This window comes from Sycon ciliatum, chromosome 1 (genome assembly GCF_964019385.1).
Source record: "Sycon ciliatum chromosome 1, ocSycCili1.1, whole genome shotgun sequence".
Taxonomy (NCBI): domain Eukaryota; kingdom Metazoa; phylum Porifera; class Calcarea; order Leucosolenida; family Sycettidae; genus Sycon; species Sycon ciliatum.
Window position 1 is genome coordinate 32,533,885 of NC_088643.1, and position 16,029 is coordinate 32,549,913.

At 43.3% G+C, this 16,029-nt stretch overlaps 2 protein-coding genes across 2 annotated transcripts; one reads left to right on the top strand and one right to left on the bottom strand.

Moving 5' to 3' along the window:
* Positions 1–1,236: 1,236 nt before the first annotated feature.
* Positions 1,237–2,760, bottom strand: LOC135828465 (uncharacterized). The gene has a single exon (XM_065340946.1). The coding sequence runs from the start codon at positions 2,758–2,760 to the stop codon at positions 1,237–1,239; it is 1,524 nt and encodes a 507-aa protein (XP_065197018.1).
* Positions 2,761–10,945: 8,185 nt separating this feature from the next.
* LOC135828670 (uncharacterized) lies at positions 10,946–14,437 on the top strand. Its single transcript, XM_065341127.1, has one exon. The coding sequence runs from the start codon at positions 10,946–10,948 to the stop codon at positions 14,435–14,437; it is 3,492 nt and encodes a 1,163-aa protein (XP_065197199.1).
* The last annotated feature ends 1,592 nt before the right edge of the window (positions 14,438–16,029 follow it).

Here is a 16,029-nt window from a genome sequence, read left to right on the forward strand (position 1 = left end):
AACAGCATTAGTTCAAGGCCAGGCTTAGAATTGCAAATAAATGTAAGCTTGGGTATTATATTTGGTTCAGGGCTACGGTCAGTGTTTTGGTTAGGGTTAGCGTTAGGGTTAGGGTTAGGGTTAGGGTTAGCGTTCGGTTTTGCGTTTGCACCAGCATTCCCATTCCCTGCGGCTTAGAATTGCAAAAAGCTGTATGCCTTGGTATTAGATTTTGGTTTAGGATTAGGGTTAGGTTTGTGGTTAGGGTTAGGGTTAGGGTTAGGGTTTGGGTTAGGGTTAATGTTTTTTGTCCTTTTTTTACTCGTTTTTAACAGCATTAGTTCAAGGCCTGGGTAATGTCAGTGTTTGGGTTAGGATTAGGGTTAGGGTTAGGGTTAGGGTTAGGGTTAGGGTTAGCGTTTGGTTTTGCGTTTCCATGCCTTGGTATTCGATTTTGGTTTAGGATTAGGGTTAGGGTTGGGGTTTCCATGCCTTGGTATTAGATTTTGGTTTAGGATTGGGGTAAGGGTTGGGGTTAGGGTTAGGGTTAGGGTTAGGGTTAATGTTTTATTATCGTTTTTTGATCGTTTTCGCCAGCATTAGTTCAGGATTAGGCTTAGAATTGCAATTAGCTGTACCCCACGCTAATAGCCTTTGGTTTAGGGCTAGGGCTAGAGTTAGGGCTATGGTTAAGGTTAGGGTTAGGGTTAGGGTTAGGGTTAGGGTAATGTTTTTTGTCGTTTTTTACTGGTTTTCATCAGCATCAGTTCAAGGCCAGGCTTAGAATTGCAAATAAATGGAAGCTTAAGGTGTTAGATTTCGTTCAGGGCTAGGGTCAGTGTTTAGGTTAGGGTTAGGGTTAGGTTAGGGTTAGCGTTCGGTTTTGCGTTCGCAACAACATTCGCATTGCCGGTTGCTTAGAATTGCAATTAGCTGTATGTCTTGTCATTAGATTTTGGTTTAGGATTAGGGTGAGGGTTAGGGTTAATGTTTTTAATCGTTTTTTGACCGTTTTCGCCAGCATTAGTTCAGGATCAGGCTTAGAATTGCAAGTACTTGGTCCGTTTCAGGGCAATTGTCGCTTATCTTTGCGGTAGATGAATAGAGCTAGAAATGAAAACAAAGACTGTTCATGCGCTCAAAAGTGGTGTACGGGGTACGGAAACATATAAACCACACAAGTCCAGCAAATTGTGAGGTGGGTGAAGATCAGAATAATAGAAAATCGATCGCGGACATTGTGCTCTCACGAAATAATTACTCGTCATCAGTGTCCTCATGAGCGCTGGAGGTTGACACGACTCCTTCAACTCCTGTTTCCAATTGCTGGCTTAGAGTGTCTCTCACAGCCGTGGCCTGATCGATCTCTGCTTGAGGAAACCTCCTGTCGTGACTTTCCCCTCTCCTGGACGATGCAGAGTGAGCCGCTCGACTACCTGTGTGATGGCTGTACGAGTTGTCACCGCGAGCTGTCACGATTCCTTTGAACGATGCGTACAGTACTCTCCACACAGCTTCCATTCGCTCTTGAGGGTACTCTGCCCACGATTTCTCGACAGCTGCCACAAGGTCAAACACATTCCGCTTCGCTACCAGCTCCGTATCGCTTTGCAAGCTGGAGAAGAAGGCAAGGTCGTTCACGTTCAGGTCGGGTGATTGTGCAGGCTGGACGACGACATCGATGGAGAATCCCGACTTCTGTCCATGTCGCGACCAGTGCGCTTCGTTTGCTTTCGCTGTATGTGGCCTGGCTCCATCGTGCTGATAATATAGTGTCGTTCCAGCCTCTGGAGTGCCGGCATTCTTCCCGAACCACCACATCTTCTCTCGCAGTTTGCAAAACACACCGTTCTTCTTGAGCATCGTGTGCCTGTACTCTTCAGCAGTCACAGTCACGCTCTCGATGATGTCCGTTTCACCAGCCACTGTGCCTGTTTTGGCATGGCTGCGTTTGGCCTTTCGTACAACTGTGAAAGGCCACATGCCTACTTTCCCATCAAAGCCGTACTCTGCACGCGGCTTCGCCGTGACTGCCAAAAACATCACCTTTGGCATCCGGCTTTTGTGATACACGCGTGGGTCTGCAGGCATGTTGACGACGCGTTCTGTCTCTCCTTTGTCATTCACCACAGTTTGTGGGAATACACGGCACACCGAGCCATCTCTCATCAAGTACCACCACTTCTCGTCACCGTGTGCAATATTGTTGTTGTCTCCGAACTTCTTCTTTCTCCTGTCGTACCTGCTGATTGCCCACGACAGGCGGTCACGGCGATGTTTCAGTGTAAGCTTCGGCTTGATATAGCGGCGGCGTCGAGTAGCTCCGAGGATCTTGCACCACCGGTACACAGAAACAACGCTGCAAGCAAAGCCAGCGGTCGTCAACTCGCCTGCAAGCTTCTTGCAGGAGAGCCGTCCCCAGTGACGATCATTTATCTCGATGAGCTTGCTGGCTAGCTCACGTGTCAGAACCATCCCCTGGCCGCCACAAAGGCTCGCGCGTCGTCTGGTAAGGCGAACGTTTCCTGCAGTTTCGTTGTCACGAGCTTGCTTCTTGTACTGCGTGACGATCCTCTGAACTGTCCGCGCTGTTAGATGTAGGTGAGGGAATCGATGCTTCAACTTCTCCATAGCTCCTCGAGGTAGTCTATCCCGACCCTTGCTCAGCTCCATGTAGGCAGTCACGATTCTCCAGCGATCCGGAGTCTTCACGTCTGCACACTTCTTGCGAGGAGTAGGAGTGCGCTTTTTACGACGACTAGGCGTTTGTTCACCGGCCATTTGAGCCGCAACGCGTTGCAATCGAGGAGCTTTCCTCGGAGAACGTCTTTCCGAATCTGCCATCATGGACTACAACAAAGAAATGGTGCTTTTGGCGAAGTGCGTGGGTCTAAAACTGTCAAAAACATGTCAGATCGATAAGCGACAATTGCGGTGAAACGGACCAAGTAGCTGTACCCCTTCCTAATAGCCTTTGGTTTAGGGCTAGGGCTAGAGTAAGGGTTAGGGTTAGGGTTAGGGTTAGGGTTAGAGTTAATGTTTTTTATCGTTTTTTCATCGTTTTCGCCAGCATTGGTTCAGGATTAGGCTTAGAATTGCAATTAGCAGTACGCCTTGCTAATAGCCTTTGGTTTATGGCTAGGGCTACAGTTAGGGTTAGGTTTAGGGTTAGGGTTAGGATTAGGGTTAGGGTTTATGTTTTTTATCGTTTTTTTTACTCGTTTTCAACAGCATTAGTTCAAGGCCAGGCTTAGAATTGCAAATAAATATAAGCTTGGGTATTATATTTGGTTCAGGGCTACGGTCAGTGTTTAGGTCAGAGTTAGGGTTAGGGTTAGGGTTCGGTTTTGCGTTTGCACCAGCATTCCCATTGCCTGCATTCCCATTGGCTTAGAATTGCAAATAGCTGTATGCCTTGGTATTAGATTTTGGTTCAGGATTAGGGTCAGGGTTGTGGTTAGGGTTAGGGTTAGGGTTAATGTTTCTTTATCATTTTTTGATCGTTTTCGCCAGTATTAGTTCAGGATTAGGCTTAGCCATTAGCTAGTACCCCTTGCTTATCGCCTTTGGTTTAGGGCTAGGGTTAGGGTTAGGCATAGGCTCAGGGTTAGGGCTTGGGTTAGGGTAATGGTTAGAGTTAGCGTTTGGTTTTGCGTTTGCACCAGCATTCGCATTGCCTGTGTCTTAGAATTGCAATTAGCTGTATGCCCTGGTATTAGATTTTCGTTTAGGATTAGGGTTAGGGTTAGGGTTAGGGTTAGGGTTAATGTTTTATTGTCGTTTTTTTATTCCTTTTCAACGGCATTAGTTCAAGGCCAGGCTTAGAATTGCAGAGCTACGTCTCGTGACGGCCTGAATGCTATTTCATTTTTGGCAGCAGACAGATGGAACATGCTTCCACCTGGATGTCGTCAAGCTAAGCCCCTTTCTGCATTTGTCACAAGCACCAAGTCATTCCTAGGGCTCCCAGTAAAAGGGCAACGCCTGTTGGGAGTTCCCTAGTAAAATAATAAATTCTACTACTACTACTACTACTACTACTACTACTACTACTACTACTACTACTACTACTACTACTACTACTACTACTACTACTACTAAATAAATGGAAGCTTTTAAAAGAGAGCATGTCTGAGAATACCAAAGTATGTGTGCAAGTGGATCTCTCCGATTTCGCTCAAAATTTGCAGGTAGGCTCCCTTTGGGGTGTGGATCGATTGTGCAAAGCCCTTGAACAAGTTTCTGAAGGGAACCTTGAAATTTGCATACCCCTCAAAAATGGCCGAAATATCACATTATTTATGGGTCTAGAAACGAGTCACACCACAGCGTATACGAACAAGCTATGAACAAAACTCCATCAAGCCAACATTGCCTCACCTTAGAAGAGTTCCTGGAGTAGTACCGCTTATCCACGCCAGCATCCCAGAAGACGAGGTCCATCACCCCCTGACGCCACAAATGATCGTCTTGAAAATAGCCAATTTACAAGCGCTGGCAAAACAGCCAGCTTCGTCCTCAATTTGCCAGAACTATACACCGGCAGATAGTAGAACACCTCTTCTAGCGCTGAGGACATGTTCTCCATCTTCCTTTTGGGGTTTTCTTGAAATAATTTTTTTGAATTTTTCCACTCGACCATGCTGAAATACGGCCAAAGTCATACCTGCGCAGGAAAGCTCGCCCCTCCGCGACGTCTCCTCAGCAATTTCTACTCCAACACTACTCCCAAGGCCGCAGAACAAAGTGTAGTGTTGACTCTGACAAGGAAAAGCAGCGGTGATCACTTGTCACTCCGAACGACAAGCTTCTCCTTGCGCCACCAATAATTTTTTGTGCGACTGTTGATGCAAAAGTGACTGAAGGCCTGAGCGCAGTTTTTGAATTTTATTGCAAGATGCACGGTGAAATCACGTGCCTTGTGACGCAAGAATGCCAAGTCGCGTGGCCCACGGCTCACGAGATTTCAGAGACACCTTTGTCAAGTGCGCTTGTTACTCGCCTTGAACGCCCGTTGGTCTGGAAGTGATCACACTTGTGTTGTTACTGCGCTCAAGAACACGCTGACCGTGTTGTAGGCCTACGAACCGGGACTTTCCCTGACCATGTAGGTCGAAGACCAGTGAAATGATGATGACATGACATTCTTTATGACGTAAGAAATCTCTCATGCAGTTCACGCGACAAGTGCGTGCAGCCAGTGCTGCTCGCGTGCCAGTCAACACAAAGGGACCGAGCTAGCCGCTTTTGTCGAGCATCGACATGAAAACAAGGGACTTTTACTGTTGGACTATGTTCGGGATTGCAGGAGGTAAGTTTGAAAGACGAATAACTATCCATGCTGTACGGGGCATATTTCAACGGCTTGCTGCCATTGCAACACTCCTAGGACAGTTTGTGGGGGTTCTCAGCAGTTCAAGCAGGAAATGAAGCTCATTCTTACCTCTGCCATCATCAGATCATGGTCTGGTCCGAGTAGCGTTCCAGGCACATTCGCGATCGATGGCCGCGAATCGTGATGCAGGAAGCGTCATCCTACGTCACAGAGCACGCGATCTCACCGTGCATCTGGCAATAAAAATAAAAAAACTGCGCCCAGGCTTTCAGTCACTTTTGCATCAACAGTCGCACAAAAAATTATTGGTGGCACAAGGAGAAGCTTGTCGTTTGGAGTGACAAGTGATCACCGCTGCTTTTCCTTGTCAGAGTCAACACTACACTTTGTTCTGCGGCCTTGGGAGTAGTGTTGGAGTAGAAATTGCTGAGGAGACGTCGCGGAGTGGCGAGCTTTCCTGCGCAGGTATGACTTTGGCCGTATTTCAGCATGGTCGAGTTTAAAACTTCAAAAAGGTTTATATCAAGAAAACCCCAAAAGGAAGATGGGGGACATGTCCTCAGCGCTAGAAGAGGTGTTCTACTATCTGCCGGTGTATAGTTCTGGCCAATTGAGAACGTAGATGGCTGTTTTGCCATCGCTTGTAAATTAGCTATTTTCAAAAGGGTCATTTGTGGCGTCAGGGGGTGATGGACCTCGTCTTCTGGGATGCTGGCGTGGCTAAGCGGTACTGCTCCTGGAACTCTTCTAAGGCGAGGCAATGTTGGCTTGATGGAGTTTTGTTCATAGCTTGTTCGTATACGCTGTGGCGTGACTCGTTCTAGACCCATAGATAATGTGATATTTCGGCCATTTTGAGGGTATGCAAATTTCAAGGTTCCCTTCAGAAACTTTTTCAAGGGCTTTGCACAGTCGATCCACACCCCAAAGGGAACCTACCTGGAAATGTTTGAGCGAAATCGGAGAGATCCACGTGCACACATACTTTGGTATTCTCAGACATGCTCTCTTAAGGTGTTAGATTTGGTTCAGGGCTAGGGTCAGTGTTTGGGTTAGGGTTAGGGTTAGGGTTAGCGTTGAGGTTTTGCGTTTGCACCAGCATTCGAATTGCCTGTGGCTTAGAATTGCAATTAGCTGTATGCCTTGGTATTATATTTTGGTTTAGGATTAGGGTTAGGGTTGGGGTTAGGGTTAGGGTTAATGTTTTTTATCGTTTTTTGATCGTTTTCGCCAGCATTGGTTCAGGATTAGGCTTAGAATTGCAATTAGCTGTATCCCTTCCTATTAGCCTTTGGTTTACGGCTAGGGCTAGAGTTAGGGTTAGGGTTAGGGTTAAGGTTAGAGTTAGGGTTAGGGTTAGGGTAAGGGTTAGGGTTAATATTTTGTTGTGTTTTTTTTTACTCGTTTTCAACAGCATTAGTTCAAGGCCAGGCTTAGAATTGAATATAAATGGAAGCTTAAGGTATTATATTTGGTTCAGGGCTAGGGTCAGTGTTTGGGTTTGGGTTAGGGTTAGCGTTTGACTTTGCGCTTGCACCAGCATTCGCATTGCCTGTGTCTTAGAATTGCAATTAGCTGTATGCCTTGGTATTATATTTTGGTTTAGGATTAGGGTTAGGGTTTGGGTTAGGGTTAGGGTTAGGGTTAGGGTTAATGTTTTTTTGTTTTTTTTTTTACTCGTTTTCAACAGCATTAGCTCAAGGCCAGGTTTAGAATTGCAAATATTCATTTCCCCTCTTCCTCCCCTCTTCATGGTTTTACTGCATTATGGCGCGCTTTATCTGCGTAGACGCCGAGACCTTTGAGGTCGGCAGAGCAGCCTGGCCCCGCCACCACTTCTCGCACATATTCGGGAATATAGTGGACTTTCGTATCAAAAAAAAATAAATAAATAAAAATAAATAAATGGAACCCCAGTCAAGAAAATGAGCAGTTGGTATTGTAAAAAAGGAAAGAAAAAAAGGAGAAAAGGAAAACACAAAACTCTTTTTTTGGTATTCATTGTATAAGCATCATCAATTTTATCATTCACGGAGCCTGTGGAATTTCGTTTTTTCATGATGGGATTTGTGATTTCTTGGATAAGACTTCTCACATTTCTCACAGACAACTCTTTCATTGGCATATTGTCTGATTTTCTTGTGATTATCTTGATACCACTCTGATGCTGATCTTCCAGGCTTGTTTTTATTCACGGTATCCAGTTTTTCGATCCAGTATCGTTCTCTCCTCTTAAGCTCATCTTCATCAAACATTGACAGAGAGTCGATCTGGACAATTTCTACATGTCCGAGATCAAGCAGAATGAATGAGGTCATAAAACCCCGTTCACCTTTTTGGTAGGCTTTGTAAGCTGATCGGTGACAGTACATCCGATTTTTCAGTGGTAGACAAGTGGACCCCACATATACCTGATCGGTGTGTTGGCTCACAAGTTTGTAAATCTTACAAGGAGAAGTCATCTTTGCTGATAGAAAATCTTTGAAATTCTCATCGGTATACTTCTACGTAACAGGATTCAAATAATCGTTTATGATGACAATTCGGTGTACTTGAAGTAGAAAAAAAGAAGAGAGTTGGTCTCCTTTCTCTTCTCTTTTCTTTCTCTCTTTTCTTTCTCTCTTTTCTTTCTCTCTTCTATTTTTCTCACAAATATTCATCAAGAATTTCCTGAACCATCTCTAACAGACGATTGTTGGAGTAGGAACTCGAGAGTACTACATACTTTTTTTCACAAATTCTCAGGAAAATGCTTGGGATGATATTCATTTCTTCATCAAGAGCATTTTCATACACATCATCAAAGAAATCACTGAACAGTGAAGGACTATCTACCATTATTCTATCATTCATCTCATCCCAAGCCGCGGGATCATCCCTTGGATCACCATACCAAACCGCGGCATCCTCCCTTGGATCACCACAATCAGGAGTATCAGGTTCAGAGTGGAAGTCATCATAGGAGAAATAGTCACTTGGAAAAGACGCAGCCATCGTTGTAGGTAATTGATTTCACAAATTCTATCAAACTTGTTGGATCTTACCATAAAACGTGTACAGTTTAGATAAAAATAATTGGTGATATGTGTGGAAAGAAAAAAAGATAGATAGACAAACATGAAAATGTACCACATAATCTGCCGTGGGACAGTTGGGTTTGGATACTCTCTCTCCAACATTCCACAGTTCCGTGACAATATTCTGGGGGTGAGTTTGGAACTCACGAAAGATGATCAGGAGCATGACACGATCAACATCCACATATATACCAATAATCCACAGATTTTTATGTCATTGACAAAAGCAGAGCTTGACAAGATGGATAATGGAAATTTCAGACTTGTTTATGATGAAAAGATTGATGAGAGCAGTTGTATTTCTCGCCGGCCGAGCGCAGCGAGATAGGCGAGAAATGATTTCTCGCGAAATATTTTCAGTTGCAAATATGGCATCTGGTGTGTTCTTTGTTGTCGCTTCTTTTCCTGACTTCTTCAGTCAGTTTTGAGTCTCACCAGTGTCCCTGCCCTCCCACCCTTTATTTCTGTGCATATTATCAATGCTTTTATCACTGTTTGCCGTGATGTGCTTGCCAGGCCTACATGATGCCTAATCGCCATTGGGGTTATACACCCGTTTTTTTCCCTCACAAATGCGTCCGTCGGCGCGAGGGTTTTTTCCCGGCTGGCTCGGTCCAGGAAAATTAAACTGACGGTCCCAAGTGGTTCTGCATCATGGCCTATTTCTGCTATCCACTGGCACGACTATTCTATCTGAGACACTCTGTTCTCAGTCCTTGCTTGCTTCCATACCTCACTCGTTATCCGGTTCACATCTGGCTGCGGCCAACTACCCTTCACTTTGTGTGTTGTCGCTATTACTGTCTATGTCTCTGTGTATGCCAGTATATGTGGAGCGAGAATGGAAGATCACTGTGAAAATATGGGATTGTTGGTACATCTTTGTATCCATGAGAAATAAAAAAGTAGATAGATAGATAAAGATGAATGTTCATTTCCTATCGTGTAAGAAAAAGCAACAGATGAGGGGAATACAAGGAGAAGTCACATCAACTGGTCAACCATATGTCAAGGGTAAATGCTCAGTATGTGGTCGATCATGTTCCCAATTTATCAAGAAATCGGAAATCAGAGAAGGTGGATTCCTGTCCGGTTTGTTCAAGATGATAGGTTTAGGAGTAAAAAAAAGATAGATACGAAATGGACGGACGATCTGGCTGATGAGTTACACAAGCCCAAGCGTGTGAATTTCACAAGGAGACTAGTGACTGTGAGTGAGATTGATGAAATCTGGTCTGCCGATCTCGTGGACATGACAGCTTTTCGTAAATACAATGATGAAATCAAATTTCTGCTTACTGTCATTGATCTGTTCAGCCGATATGCTTGGGTTGTCCCGCTCGAATCCAAGAAAGGTGTTGACATCCAATCAGCATTTCGATCCACCGTGAAAACTAGCAGCAGGAAACCACGTAAGCTGTGGGTTGATCAGGGTACCGAGTTCTATAATCGAACGTTCAAACACTGGCTTGATGAGAATCAGATCACGATGTACAGCACTCACAACGAAGGAAAGGCTGTTGTAGTTGAGCGTTTCAACCGAACTCTGAAAACCAGGATGTGGAAATACTTCAGTACTAACTCCACCAGCAGGTACATCGATGTCCTTCCACATTTGGTAGAGAAGTACAACACGACAAAACACAGAGGTGTTCGGATGACACCAACTGAGGCATCACGGGAGAAGAACGCCGATCGAATCCGTGACTCACTGGGTGAGAAATCTCCACTATCCAGGTCCACTAAATTCCAGATAGATGACCACGTCCGACTGGTGAAGCAGAAACGACATTTCGAGAAAGGATACACTCCGAACTGGACCGAGGAGGTATTCCGGATCACCGATATTCTCCCGACCAGACCCACTACGTACTCTGTCAAGGACCTCGATGGTGAATCCGTTGACGGGTCGTTCTATGAACAAGAGCTCCAGAAAACTACTCAAGAAATCTACCGGATCGAGAAAGTGCTCCGAAAGGACAACAAGAAGAGAAACAAGCCCTTGTGAGGTGGAAAGGCTACTCGGCAAGATTCGACAGCTGGGTCCCGTTTGATCAACTCAGCTGGTTGTGAAAAAGCTCCGACTCGGAAACTGAAAAATATGTGAGCTCTGAAAAAGCTCCGACTCCGAAACTGAAAAATTATTATGTGAGCTCTGAAAAAGTCCCGACTCGGAAACTGAAAAATATGTGAGCTCTGAAAAAGCTCCGACTCCGAAACTGAAAAATTATTATGTGAGCTCTGAAAAAGTCCCGACTCGGAAACTGAAAAATATGTGAGCTCTGAAAAAGTCCCGACTCGGAAACTGAAAAATATGTGAGCTCTGAAAAAGCTCAGACTCGGAAACTGAAAAACTCCGAGAAAGGTCAAATCTCACAGTGACGTCAGCTGATGATGACTGTGTCTCCAATCACAAGATCGTGGGTTCGAATCTAGGTTTGGACACCCCGTTCTTTTTTTCTTTCTTTCTAGGATGTAGATTAATGTACATTAGAGGGTAGTGATTATACAGTAATGCTATCACTGATCGAAAAAATCCTTGTGTAGTGTAAAGATGGAATTTGACCTGAGCAAACTCACTATCACCTATGATGGGAAGAAACTCAAGACTGAGAAACAACTCCAGTGGATTCACAAAAAATTAGAGCAAAGAAAGAATCGGGAACTTCTCAAGAAACGGATTCGGAAGAATCGGGAGAATCGGAAGAGGAAACCGATTGTCACACCACCGTTCACAGTCTCAAAGTCAGTACCCAAAGGGATTCTGAAATCGTTCATCTATGAACCGAAAGAGAATCATCCAGATCTGTATATATTCTTTGATAGTATCAACATCCCACTGAGAACATTGATACAGAAAGAACTGGAAAATCTCAAGGGTGTGAAAGTCAGTCTGACATTACAAGTAGAAATGGAGAAAGGAGATGACATAACAACCACAGGCACACCATACTTCAGGAGTGGACCAATGACAGTCACAACATCTCATGAGATTGATAACGGTATTCAAACGGCACACACACAAATTCATACAAATATCGATAAGTGGATACAGAATGGATCAAACTGGCACATCAATCACATCACCAGATTTTATGTTGATGTAGCAGCATATCAGCCAATGAGAGGTAAATCCTACATTGATTTACCGAACGAGCTCAAGAAAAAGAAGGCAATCATCAATGTCAAGAATAAGGATGATAAATGTCTGATGTGGGCACTGCTCTCAGCTCTGTATCCAGCAAAGAAAAATAGTGACAGGGTAACTCAGTATACAGACTATAGCAACAAACTTGATCTGTTCGGAATCGATTTTCCAACACCACTGAGTCAGATTTCCAAAGTCGAGAAGCAAAACAACCTAGCTATCAATGTCTTTGGGTATGAGGATAACGTGATCTATCCACTACTGCTGACAAAGAAAAGAGGTGAGGAAGTGATCAATCTTCTACTATACCAAAAAGAAGATCAGAATCACTACTGTTGGATCAAAGATTTCAGCAGATTGTGCTACGATCAGTCAAAGCATAAAGCCAGGAAATTCTTCTGTACAAGATGTCTCCAACCACACAACACAGAGAAATCCCTGAGCAATCATCAGGAGTATTGTGATAATGTCACTGGATTATCAGCACACATGGTACTACCAGAACCAGACGAAGATGGAAATCCACCAACACTGAAGTTCATTAATCATCACAAAATGCTACAATGTTCCTATGTCATCTATGCTGACACTGAGGCACTGATCAAGAAAATTGAGGGAGTGAAAAGCCAACAAACCAGCCGGGATTCACAACATGTTCCTTGTGGTTTTGGTTATGTCGTGGTACGTTCTGACGGAGTGATGACAAGTCAGTGTTTCTACCGGGGTGCTGATGCCATGGATGTATTCTTTGATAAACTCAAAGATGAGGAGAAGAAAATCCAATCAGCACTCAATAATCCAGCACCGATGGATCTCACTAAGGAACAAGAAGAATTGTTCAGAGAGACAGAAGACTGTTGGATTTGTAGAAAGAAACTTGGTGAGGACAGAGTCCGTGATCACGACCACATCACTGGTGATTTCCGCGGTGCCGCACACAATGACTGTAACATCAAACTCAGAATTTATCCATACAAGCAGCACATCCCTGTGGTTTTTCACAACCTGAAAGGCTATGACAGTCATCATCTCATCGGAGCAATCGGAAAGACAGATGTTGAGACCGTCACATACACGGATAAGGACGGTGTGTGTAAGAGTAAAACTGTGGGTGAGATATCAGTCATTCCCAACAACATGGAGAAATTCATCTCATTCACATGGAGACAGTTCCGGTTCATCGACAGCTGCGAGTTTCTCAATGCGTCACTCGATAGACTTGTGAAAACGACACCAGATGAGTCATTCACTCACACCAAGACGTTGCCAAACCATCAGCTGTTGATGAGGAAAGGAGTATACCCCTATGAGTACATGAACAGCTTCTCCAGGTTCGATGAGACTCAGCTACCAGCACAGAGTAAGTTCTATTCTTCACTGTCTGATGAGGGGGTGAGTGACGATGACTACAAACATGCTGAGACAATGTGGATGAAATTCGACTGTCAGACTCTTGGTGATTATCACGACTTGTATCTCAAGACCGACGTGTTTCTCTTGGCTGACATCTTTGAGAATTTCAGAGTAGAAGCTGTCAGAACGTATCAGCTGGATCCAGCAAATTACTACACTCTGCCTGGATTTGCCTGGGATGCTCTGTTGATGTACTCAGGTGTGTCCTTGGAATTACTAACAGACTATGATCAGCACTTGTTTGTAGAATCAGGAATGAGAGGCGGTGTGTCGATGGTCTCACAACGATATGCTGCTGCTAATAATCACTATCAGGAGAAATTTGATGCTGATCAGCCATCGTCATTTATCCAGTATCTCGATGCCAACAATCTCTATGGTTGGGCAATGTCACAACATCTCCCAGTGTCTGATTTTCGGTGGGAGAAACCATCAGAGAAACTCCTGAACAAGATACTGAATACTCAAGATGATTCCTCACCGGGGTATATCGTCGAGTGTGATCTGGAATATCCACACGAACTTCATGAGAAGCACAACGATTATCCAGTTGCTCCGGAACGTCTTTCCGTCAATGAGGACATGCTATCTCCATACCAGCAGGAGCTTGTTGATAAGCTCAATTCTTCCGGAGTAGATGCTCTCAAACTTGTACCAAACTTGAGGGACAAGACAAAGTACGTTCTCCATTACCGAAACTTGAAACTCTACACTCAGCTCGGACTACGTTGTGTCAAAATTCATCGTGCTCTGAAATTTACTCAGACACCGTGGATGAGAAACTACATCGAGAAGAATACAGACCTCCGGAAGAAGGCAAAGGATGATTTCTCTAAGGACTTCTATAAACTGATGAACAATGCGGTGTTTGGGAAAACTATGGAGAACGTTCGGAGGAGAGTCAACATAAAATTGTTGAGAAGTCGTGAGGAGAAAAAAATCAAACAGCTTGTTGCCAAACCAACGTACAACCGCCATGTGATCTTCAACGATGACCTGGTCGGGGTACAAAGTAACAGGACAAAGGTCGTCCTCAACAAGCCCATATATGTTGGGATGTCGATTTTGGATCTCTCAAAGACACTCATGTATGACTTTTACTACAATCACCTGAAAGTGATGTATGGCTCTGATGTGAGACTCTTGTACACCGATACAGACAGCTTGGTTCTTCATTTCTTTACTGATGATCTGTTTGATGACATGAGTGAGTTTCTTGAGAAGTATGATACAAGCAATTATGATCAATCACATCCGTTATATTCCGAGAAAAACAAGAAAGTTGTTGGTCTGTTCAAAGATGAACTCGGTGGGAAACTGATCACTGAGTTTGTAGGACTTCGTTCCAAGATGTACAGTTACTCTGGTGAGGAAAGTGGAAAAAGAGCAAAGGGGGTGAAAAAAGCAGTGCTCAAGAAAACTATCACACATGATGATTTCCGAAATTGTCTCTTGGATCAATCCGTGTTCCATCGAGAAATGTAAACACTCCGTAGTCACAGTCACGTTATTTTCGGAGAAACGGTTAATAAGATAGCCTTATCACCATTGGACACAAAACGATACATCATAGAAGATGGATGTAGCACGTTAGCGTTCGGACACCATGAAATACCAAGATATCTGGCTGAGGAGGGGTTTGATAGTAGCATTTCATTCATGAGTTATGCTCCGGATATGATGAAGCAGTTCGTCCAGTGATCATGAGAAAGAAAAAAAGGAAAAAAAAGGAAAAAGAAAGAAAGACATTTTTTACTTTTTCTTACACATTCGATTTTCTATAATCCTCCCATATAGCATCAAGTCTTTGTTGTGACGTTTTACACTTTGGAATGAATGGTTTGATCTTGATCACATCATCTTCATCATCAATGAGTTTCGAAAGTAAGTTAGGAATGGATTTTTCTTTGACTTTTTGACTTTTTTCTCTTTATTTGCTACTACCTTGATCCGCTGAATTTCATCAACAAGATTGTTGAATGGGGTTTTGCTAAGATATTTTGGTAAACCAACCTTGTTCAGGGTTATCTCCAACCTTGTTTCGATTCCTGTTCTGGTTTTGGATTTGTCTATTTCTTCGAAGAAAGATGTGGTATCATACAGATCATTTTTCTTCATCTCATACACCTCAAGATCCTCTGGAGTTACTTCATTTTCCCAAATCATCAATTCTATATCTGTAGGAAACCATTCCTGGTTTCTATAGTCAATGTAGTCCGCTATCATCTTATCTTTCCTGGTAGAGTGTTCATCATCTATCCATGTATCCATCACTTCTTCTTCTTTGTTTGTGGAGTAGTCGTCATCAAACCAGTCATCCATGATTTCACTTCTAAAAAAATATTTTTTGCTTTTTGTTTTTGTGGATTGTTTGACTATTTTTACAAATCGTTTGCTGAGAATTTCACTTCTTAATAAAAAAAAATTCTTGCTGGAAATGCTTTATAGCAACAACAACAAGTTTGAGACTGAGAGTGTCATCGGTCTTGTCTTTGTAAACCCACTTCAGGTGAACGATACCATTGACGGTGTCACCTTGCTTGATCTTGTTGGTTTTTGATGGTTTGTTGTCCTCATCAAAGGTTGTACAATCAGGAGAAATCTGGAGAAACAGTATTGGGTGGTCACACTTTGCTGTGTTAATTCTGCTTCTAACCACATTTAAAATAGCAATGAAAAATATCAATTGTGCACTCATAATCATGTATAAACAATTAAAATGAAACAATTCCAGAACGTTTTCGTGTGACCATCATCAGTGGAACATAAAACGTTCTGGAATTGTTTCATTTTAATTGTTTATACATGATTATGAGTGCACAATTGATATTTTTCATTGCTATTTTACGACTGTTGTCTCCTCGTCGGTTATCTAACCACATTTCCTTCGGATTCTATCTGCTTCTCGATCCGACGGATGGATTTACAAATGTCACTGTCAGTAGAAAATTTCAGAGAGTCCTCTTGTCCTTTCTTCACAACATTCATGATATTTGTCTCATCAGTGAATTTTATGTATGGTTCCTTATCATTGATTGTCAGTGATCCACATTTATTCCCATCCTTGATTGTAATTC

Excerpts from the sequence above, each read along its gene's own strand:
- LOC135828670 (XM_065341127.1), top strand. The coding sequence starts at position 10,946 with ATGGAATTTGACCTGAGCAAACTCACTATCACCTATGATGGGAAGAAA.
- LOC135828465 (XM_065340946.1), bottom strand. The coding sequence starts at position 2,760 with ATGGCCGGTGAACAAACGCCTAGTCGTCGTAAAAAGCGCACTCCTACT.